General features: G+C 41.9%; 1 protein-coding gene across 3 annotated transcripts in view; it reads right to left on the minus strand.

The window, feature by feature from the left end:
- Nucleotides 1-8,108, minus strand: part of msi1b (musashi RNA binding protein 1b) — a 19,593-nt gene extending 11,485 nt beyond the window's left edge. Inside the window, exons 1-5 of one of the 3 annotated variants that reach the window (XM_034871372.1) lie at nucleotides 7,814-8,108; nucleotides 7,479-7,519; nucleotides 6,686-6,767; nucleotides 6,459-6,543; nucleotides 1,611-1,652 (exon numbers count right to left, since the gene is read on the minus strand). In XM_034871372.1, the coding sequence (XP_034727263.1) occupies nucleotides 1,611-1,652; nucleotides 6,459-6,543; nucleotides 6,686-6,767; nucleotides 7,479-7,519; nucleotides 7,814-7,872 (309 nt within the window). In that variant the 5' untranslated portion in view covers nucleotides 7,873-8,108. The remainder of the gene's footprint in view (nucleotides 1-1,610; nucleotides 1,653-6,458; nucleotides 6,544-6,685; nucleotides 6,768-7,478; nucleotides 7,520-7,813) is intronic. The other 2 variants (XM_034871371.1, XM_034871370.1) reach the window with 2 other exon arrangements.
- Between the last annotated feature and the right edge of the window lie 1,951 nt (nucleotides 8,109-10,059).

The following is a 10,059-nucleotide window of genomic DNA, read 5'->3' on the forward strand; positions in this document are numbered from 1 at the left end:
TAATAAGCTATTGTAATTCAAGTGGTCTTAGAAAAAAATAGCCTTCTGCACCTCCTCTTGGCTCTTTTTTCAGGCTTTTGAAAATCTAGCCTGTGGCGGGAGACTTTGGCCAATCACAGGTCTTTCCATCGAGAGAGCATCCCTATTGGCTGATCTACAGATGCATGTCCCTTCAGATGGTGAAAGCCTGATTCAATGGCACAAAATCCTGCAGAAAAAGTTGCTATTCTAGCATTGGCAACAATTGCCTACACTGCAAAGCAACCCACAAAAAAAGCAAGACAGACTTATCAGACAGAGTCTAAAAGAGAGTCTGACAATAAACGCAATAAAACGTGTCAATATCAGCAAAACATTTCAAAGATGAAGAGAAAAGGTCACTAATAGTTTAGCCTTCTGCTAACTGTGACCAAAGGGCCGTGGCTAATTTAAGTTTATGGTTGTGTAGCTAGCTAGCTCGAGCCTCAAATCACAAAACGTCATCTCAAAGGGTTTTAGAGGCCCACAAGCATGCAAAGAAAACAGGACGGTAATTCTAATAGGAGTGCCACTGTGTAACGGCATCAGGATCACAATCACAATAGAGATGATTGAAATGAATGACGAGTACTCTTACAGGTTACTGTATGAAGCATGTGGGCATGGCAGGGGGGGGGGGCTTAGAATAGAGAGGGGAGAGCTGCAGGAGGGCGGCTGTATTTTCAAATTCTGGCATCCAGAAAAATGCAAACACCAGCTTTATTTTCTCTATTTCTTTAATGTCTGCAGAAACCAACTAATATCCATTTTTTTAGCTATGATTTGTTTTGTTGTTTCACAACCGTTTACACCTCCATAAATATATATTACGCATTTGTATTATCACGCATATGTACATTACTACATTCTTTTGGTATTCTGTTTAAATTCACTTTCATTCATTTTCAATCCTGTCAAAACAAATTATATTACGTCATTTTTATTTCGTTGAAGGTGCTTGAGGCCAAAGAGTTTCTTCGTCAACGACTACTTCGGTTATGGTTGCATTGCATCATGGGACGATACTTCCCATTAACATTACGTTCAACAATTTCAGTGATTCATGTTGGTCTTCTACGTGTAGTTAATTTTATCCTTGTGAACACCTCATACATGGCCATTTTTGCAGCTGGGACACATGATAGGTCACCAACGCAGCCAAAATCTGTTCGGTTCAGTTCAATGTTACAAAGCTAAACCCCGACACACACACACACAGACACAGACACACAAAAGCAGGATTCCTTCATGCTGTTGGCCTCACTAAGCTATCCTTTTTATTTCACTCCGTTTTGTTGGTAATGTAAGAGACTAACCGGCTAAGATCAAGACACAGCGTACTTGAAATACAATACAGACGTTTAGGTAGGCTTTACAATAATGAATTATTGTCTCTGAAGTTGTGATGTTTGAATGTGAATGTTTTTGTCGAACACACGATCACGTAACAGTTCAGTAATGTCAGAACTGCTCATGTTTATCAGATTACGAGGCATTAGCCCGGATAAGTGACACACACGGACTCGACACACATTCTCACCTGCTGCAAACAGTACCCGCACAACTAAGACAGTGAGACTCCTTTGACTCACCTTGGGCTGAGCTCTGCGAGGAAATGCAACCTTTGGGTCGATCTGCGGAAAAGAATATAGAAAAAGAGAGGGCTGGTTGGTCTTGTGTCATGACACAGATGAAACAGCAACCTGTCGTCTTGCCTTGGTGTTTTCTGACATCACACCCTTATCTTTCATTGTTTAACGACTCGTCAAGGGTACCCCCCTCCTGGCCTAACACCATGTTATCACCAATGCTAAATCAAAACAATGCTGTCAAAAAGGCTTATTATCCTCGGCCCTTACTGTGCTGGAAAACAGAATGACACCATTTGTAAAAATCTGCATGAAGTTGACTTCAAATGCACCGTATGTTCTCTAAGCAACACGCATTGGTGATGTGTTCTCATTATAACATGTTTCAGAAAGTAGACCAGGTTCTGATTACGTCCTGTTCTGAATGCACTGCTGTCATTTGTTTACGTGCGTGTGCTTGTGTGTCGTATGAGAGCAATCTAGTGGTAGATAATATAAAAGAGAATGGATTTAATGTCCAGAAGTTGATCATAGATTTTAATTATTTCCACTGAAGGGTCAGTTCACAAATATTACACTTAAAAAACATTTTTCTTCCAGTGGCATCTAGTTGCAGATAGTTCTAGTTGTATTTACTCAGGTTCTGAGAGACAAACAACTACTATATATTTATATATTTTTTAAATACTGCATCTCTTTTCAGACACAATATTGCTGTTGGTCTGGATTATCCACAATACACACTGCCAATAGTTATCATAAGAACTGTTAGTTTGGTGGAAAGTAGTAAGTAAAAACTGGTCACAGTGAGTTTTTTTGATTTATTCAAAGTAACTAACATTATTTCAGAAAAGAAGCACTGTTACATTTTTATTCTCAAAGACAGATACTCAATACCTGGGTAAGGAAAACCAAAACTACCTTGGGTGTAGATGTGAAAAGGTTATTTTCTTTATTTGGAACAAAACAACCCTTTAAAACATCCTATCTATGTGGAACTTACTGTACTCACTGTAAACATCACAAGCTGTCTGTCTGTGAAGTTTACACTGAAATGTGGTTCTTTATATTAAGATAAGATCAAAGTGTTTGTGCATCTACACTATGTAAACTGTGAATATGATTTTATCCTAGGTTTTTAGTATGCATGCTAGCTATGTTCCAGTATGTGAATGATTGAAAAATTGTAGATGTGTGTGTTTGTGTTTGTGTGTGTGTGTGTGTGTGTGTGTGTGTGTGTGTGTGTGCCTGTGTGTAGCTGTGCGTAAGTGGAATGCCTGGGAATGTCCAGTGAACCCCTGCCTCTCTCGTCACTACCGTGTGACATGAGATCTCCTGGAATCTCACACGGGCACTACAATCACAAACACACCTCACCTCGGCGAGGAGAGGAGAGGAGAGCCCAATCGAGGCACGACAAGTGCGACCGAAAGAGAATGAGAGGACCGAGGAGGGAGAGGAAGACAGGACAGAGGGGAGGGAGCTGTCAATCAAACCACACTGGCATCAAGATCCACCCGCTTTCTGTCTGTTTGTTTGTGTATGTTTGTTTTTGCCTCTCGCTCTGCTTTTGACGGAGGTGATGACAACAACAACAGGGACCATTCAGTTGATCCGGATCGTCCTCTGCCCTGCAGCTCCTCCTTACGTTTACACCCAGGAAAAAAAGAACCAGTTTAACCTTTCTTTCTATTAATCTTAACACTACAACTACACAAAAGAAACAATAGAAAGTGGCACATGTGGTCGAGCCCACTGAATGTCACGAAGGTACAGATTGGAGAGAGAACCACACCATGCCATGAGGATGCAATCATAGACAGGCTGTAAAAATTGGAATTCGAGACCTCTATATTAGTCTATACTGGTCTAGTAGAGCTAGAGAACTAGACTACTCCACACTGTAATGCTGTTACACTAACAGATGGTGAGACAGTACAGCGCTAAGATTAGTCCGTAACCATAAGAGGGTAGAGTTGAACTACAGTAGAGAGCTAAAGCCTCTATGGTAAACCGCATGCGTTTACCAGAGTAAGGGGAACAGTGTTGTTTCTACTTGAATAAGAGTCACCGCAAGTTTTTCTTCTCTTTTTGTTCTAGAGAGCAGAGTGAGAAGACTATAGGCTAAGACTGGAGGATCAGATGCAGAGTCTACTGTTTAGTTTCTATGGTGGCTAGACTACTCTGATAGTCACCTCCGGTCACCAACCCTCCTGATGTCCAACACTCCTGTGCACATTCAAAAACAAACAGACACACACAAACAAACAAAATCAAACACATGGCAGCACACAGCATATCCGCAGGGAAGGAAATTGTGGACATTAAACAGATAAAGTGGTTGTATTTATGAAACTGATTTTTTTGCGTGCAAGAAGAAAAAAATGTTGATCACAGCAAAGTCAAGAGAGGCTGAAACACTTTGTTCTATCTAAAGACATATAAAGTCCCTTTTAGGTGTCAGAGGCCTAACCCCTGAGCACTCACAGCAAGATAACAGGGAAGAAGCTGAACTTAATTCTAAGAGAGGTTTAGGAAATCAGGGCAATCCCCTTTGACCACCTACATCCCAGCTACGCAACAGTTGGCCCTGCGCGCTGCCCGTCACAGCCTGAGCTGCAAACGCACTTAACGCAACAGCCGATTGGGCAGCACTCAACATCTCTGAGGAACAACTCCAGCTTGTTGACTCCAATCCTATTAGCTAAAAGAGCCATACTAATCACATATGGGGTTATGCTGCCTCCCCCCTCTTCGCTCCACTCAGGTCAGCATGGAAATGGTTAACGGGGCCACAAATATGCCTGATGCAACCCTGCAAAGAGCTGTGTGACTTTGTTGGGAACTTCTCTGCTGTGCACCTCGGAGCCGCGATTGAATGGAAACTTTGTCCCACAAAGGTGCAGTTTGGATCGGCGGTTTACAGATAGCAGGACGCCGGGAGGGCACCCAAAGGGGTGACTAACAAGAGCAGCAGTTGAATAAATCACAGTAAAAGCCGCTTTCCTATACTGGTCAAAACCGGGCCGCATCTGTCCTTAAACACAATAAGTACCAATAAATTCCACTGCAGCGCTGTATTTGCTCTTTAGCCTCTGGGCCGTGCAAAGCTCTGTTAATTCCAGTGCCGGAGCGGTTCAGTCGGTCACAGCAAAGGCACATTCTTTTCTGTTGCCACTGGAGAACTTTTCTCTCCCCTCTCTAACAGGATAACCTGTTAGCATGAGAGGGAGAGGGAGAGGGGGGCAGGGTGAGCAGTCTAAAAAGGCCTACTCTACTCACCATCCAACCCCTGTGGCTGATCACTGAGCCCATTCCACGCCAAACACACTCTCTCTACGGCTGCCACAGCCCCCACCAAACGCCCGTCGACACACCCAACTGCCAGCCACAAGGGGCCCCGCCACACGGCCCACGAGGCTGCGCAACATTAATACAAGTTAAGTGGAGAAACTCAAATTAAAAAGAGGGAATCGTCATCTCTGGGGTCTTCCATAAATAAACTTCAGAAGTTGCTCACAGGAAAGGCGACGTGAGGATAAACTGTCATTATCATGACCTGCGCTACCTGTGACTGTTTATGCTGTCTTGATTTCTGGTATCCAAGATTGTAAATGATGTGCATTGTTATCTTTTTTTTTTCCTTCTTTTGTGACAGAGCCATTCTTCAACTGTGGAAGGGGCGGGAGGAGGGGGTGTCACTATGGAAACAAACCCCATGGCGAGTTAGTGGCGTCCAACCATGATGCCGCTACTTGTCATAGCTGTCGTGCCTGCAAGTGACACTATAGTAGAAGGGCACCGGGGAGACCGAAGAAATACAAAAAAAACTAAATTCAGTTGGACTTCTCCTTCAAGCAACTTCCACTCTTGCTAATTTTGGATTCATAATAACACAAATGTTTCATTTCCTTGCAACTTCCTACAGCAAACAACCTTTTTTTTTTTCTTTACTTTTTTTCTTATTTCTTTCCTTAGCACCTCCATCATCCTTCAAAGATTCAAGAAGGTGCATCGCTCAGAGCACAAAAAGGGAAAGAAGAAATAGCCACCCCTCATTTCAATACAGTGACTAACCAGCAGCCATTACCACTCCCACAGAGGAGAGAGACGGGGGCAGTGGTCCCTATGGCGACCAACGGGCCACTTTGTTCCCAGACTGGCCCACATTCATTACTGGCAAAAAGGCGCACACACACACACACACACACACACACACACACACACACACACACACACACACACACACACACAGCAACACAGGCAATTAATGCACTTTAAGTTACAATTTACATAGGTGAAAGGGCCTGGCTTCATCATCACTACATTCAGTTGTATTATTCCCGCCTACAGGAAGCTGCAAAGTTTGCCACCTTAATGGTTTCAGGTTGCATTTGCTTGTTCCAAGAAACTTTTTTTTGCAGGGGTCAATTCCACCCTTTGGGACAGAAAGAAAAAGCAGAAAGAAAGTCTTGGTTCTCTCTTCCCGGAGACCAAATCAAAGATTGGCAGTGAGCGCAACCCTGTCCGGTTCCCCTTGTTTCTATGGAAATTGACACTGGGTAACATTTTCTTGCTTCTGTTTGGCTGAAGAGCGAAGAGAGAGAGAGAGCACATTCTCCCATGTGTCTCGGCTGTCGACTACTGACTTAATCATGCAAAGTGCTCACATCTGAGGTGTGGCAGCGGGACACAGACGTGGTTTGAGGAAAACATTCGCATAGCGGAAACCTCAGTAAATACTAAAAAGTAGCATTGATACGCCTCTCTAGCGGATTATTTGGAAATCCACTGATCAAACACTGAGCAATGGGATTAGCCGGTGGTGGAAAGTAAATACAGAGAACTTACTGTTTTTGAGTCCAGTTCGTGCCTGGTTTGGGCCAAAACTTTATCCACGCCGGCCTGATCAACAAAGGTGACGAATCCAAACCCTCTGCAGACAGCAGGGAGGGGGAGAAGGTTTTAATGACACACAAACTGATGTTGACATGCAATGATACGTTATGAGCAGTGAGGAATCACGGAGGTCAGATAAACTTTCAGCTCCGGAGAAGCCGGCCTCGAGGCTCCCTCACCTCGAGCGCTTAGTAACCGGATCTCGCATCACCATACACTCCTTCACCTCGCCGTACTTGCAGAAGTACTCCTTCAAGCCCTCTGGAAAAGCAAACAAGGTGGAGACAAGACACATTAATTGATGAATCAAGAGGTTTACGAGAAATGACAACTTTTTTTAACGCAAACATGGCAAAAAGTTTGGCTAGAGAGAGTCCAACTGTGTCACTCTGCTGAGATTTTCCTGTTACCAAGCAAACACTTATTATAAACACACAATTATACGAGTCAGACATAAATTGACCTCTGATCAGGACTCCAAAAAACTTTAAAGTGCATTGTAAGTTTATTTTAAAGATTATTTTTGGGGCTTTTCCGCCTTTAATGGACAGGACAGCTAGGTGGGGGAGAGAGAGGGGGAAGACAAGCAGGATTTGTCACAGGTCGGAGTCAAACCCTGGACCTCTGTGTTGAGGCATAAACCTCTAAGTACACATGAGTCTGCTCTATTAATTTAGCTAACCCGGCCAAAGCACATAGTAATTTCAACTAAAATTTCTCATCTTATTACAAACTGAATGATCTATCACAAGAATCACTCATTCACTCTATGGTAGCCTAGTTGTGAATGGGTGCATTCATTCTGAAACAGGATTCATACATACAAAACAAATTCAATGTAAACAAAACTATTAAGAAATAAAGTTTTTTAAATAAGTTTCTATTAGTTTAGCTCTATTAGTTCCTGATCCAAGCCAGGATCTTTAAAGACACAGTGGCATTTTGTGAGAGATGATGGAAAAAAAGATTTACCTTGTGTTGTTTGCCAGCTGAGTCCACCTATGAACATTTTGCTGTGGAAAAGAAGAAGAAAATATAATATTGTGGCATATTCATGAAAGGAGAATTCCGAGAGATTAATATTTATGGACTTAAACAGTAAAACAAACTTGTTATTGAGGTTTTGAAAGTGTAAAGGCAGAATTTTGAAAGTGTATCATCTCCGATTTAACATGAAGGGTCTCTGTGTGGAGGTGTGCGAGTCTGGCTGCAGGCCAGAGTCCCTTCGCAGAATACCCGGGTTGTTTCTCAGGTCTATGAGCAGAGGAGGAAAGAGACTTTTTCCAAAGTTAGTTTTTTTTCGTTACCAAGGATCGTGAGGGGAGTCCGTGGTGGACAGACTGCTCTGGCTCCCTTCCGTCTCCATTCCGTGTCCTCGCTGTGTGTTGTGAGTGAGTCCTGCGTGTGTCCGAGCCGAGCCGAGCCGAGACGTGCGGGAGAACAGGCGGAGAGTGAGTGAGAGGAGCTGGGCGGGTTTGGCCCGTGGTGACAGAGAGGGGAGCGGGCCAGATGCAGGCTGGGACAGACTCCACCTCCTCCTCCAGTCAGTCAGTCCCGCTGCGGTCTTTCTCTTATCCCACCAGCGGGGCACGCGGCTCCGGCGTCAAGGCAACAGCTGGCAACCACGTCGCTTCCGCTGCAGCCCTTCAAAATAAAATGCTGGGGGTGACTTTTTCAGAGAGGCAACAGTGAAAGCACAAGGCAGTGAGTGACTTTATTGGCTTTCATAATTTAGGAATGTGAAGTAGCCTACATGTGAAGTCTTTATAGAGATTTGTGAGAACTATGCATTTTGATTATCGACAATAATGAACACTGACAGTCAATTCTGTATCACCTAAATTGCATGTGCATGAATGTTTATAAAGTTTTAACAACCTGGATTTAGCTTTATTCTTTATTGCTAAAATATTTGAAATACTTTGGTTTAAAGTAACATAATGACGTTTCATACATTTTACTTTTGATTACTGTTTAGCTTAAAGGAGGTAACTATTGTGAAACATCCAACCAATGCACATTCCATCCCTGTCAAACTGAAATACAGACCTATTTACTTACAAAGAAATAATCATGTTACTACTCTATTTTGTATAATTATAACAAAAATCACACATTTTTTATTATACGTGATTTACAAAGTAGCTTTATATAAAGATGCAGCGCTATTTATTAAGCAAATCTTATATTACAACAGCTACTGAATTGAAAGAAAACATTACACTTGCAAATAAGCTATATAATGTCAAATAAGATAAGCTATATAATGTCAAATAAGATCATGAAAGCTAACAAAACTTCATAAAATGTAAGCCATATGTCGACCTATTCTCATGTCCGAAAGTTTTTAACTAGACCCCGACAAACATGACATGATAAGCCTTTATTTTAGAAGACAGAATCTTGTAACTTCCTGTCAAATTCCAGCTAACTTCAAGTTAATACTTGAGGCAATTCCCGTCCTAGTTTGGATACAGTGTTAACCGGCACAATTTACAGTTACGAGAACTAATGTGCATTTGTAATATAATCTGTTTTGAAAGTTCTTTTTATAAAAAGGAAAGATTACAGTGAAAGGCTTGCAAAAATCTTTAACATCGTATGACAAACCACATGTGAATAAAAGTGGTATTTGTACTGCCAGGAAATTAATATCATGTGCTATTAATTCAATTTAGTAAAAATCAATTACAGACACAACCTTTACTTATAACAGGCCGTGTTGTAGGCTACTCTATGTATGTTGTGTTGTCCTACAGTGTTAATGGAAAAGTAAAGCCCCAAAGTGAATTACTTTCACAACTATTGGATAACAGCAGGCTAAGGAATTAGCCTACTTATCAATGTTCGATTCAGTATCAACTTAAATAATATTAGGTAAACATGAAGTCATACTACTCCTTTAATATACTCAAAGGCTCCTATAATGTGTCCGAGGTGCTTGAATGGCAACTTATGGTTTGTTACATAATAATTACTTTGTTGTATTTTCCCACACTGTTATCACTGATATTAATGAATCTATAACTTCCACAACCTTTCTAATTTGTTCATTTTAAGTAAATATCTTTAGGGAATTTGATACTGAGTTGTATCAGTGTTCTCACTCTGGATATCTTCAGAAATTGTGGTTGTCGGTCTTGATACACCTTTCATATTGCAAACCAGCTTATGCCATGTGGTGTGCTGCTCGGTGCTCATTCATTGCTGGGGTTTAAGTATTTAATTAGTACCAAAGCCAGCTCTGGCTAATCTTCTCAACACTGACTCAACATGTGACCTGGTAGCCCATGTTAAGGCCAATCAATTATAGCCTGATCCTGTCCTACCCAAAGCTCAGGGTTTGGTGCAAAGTTTAGGAAAGTCTGCAGATTTTGAAGTATACTGACACTATAGTGCTGGTTATGTCTCCAAAATACACTGCAACACACGATCATATCAGAGCAACACTAAAAGCTCAGAGTGTGTATATAACACAGGATGTTTGGGCACAGATTTAGATTTGTGATTGTCCTCTCTTACACAGTTTATCCTCATTGAATGCTGCAGCCAC

The sequence above is a fragment of the Etheostoma cragini genome, chromosome 5 (genome assembly GCF_013103735.1).
Source record: "Etheostoma cragini isolate CJK2018 chromosome 5, CSU_Ecrag_1.0, whole genome shotgun sequence".
Taxonomy (NCBI): domain Eukaryota; kingdom Metazoa; phylum Chordata; class Actinopteri; order Perciformes; family Percidae; genus Etheostoma; species Etheostoma cragini.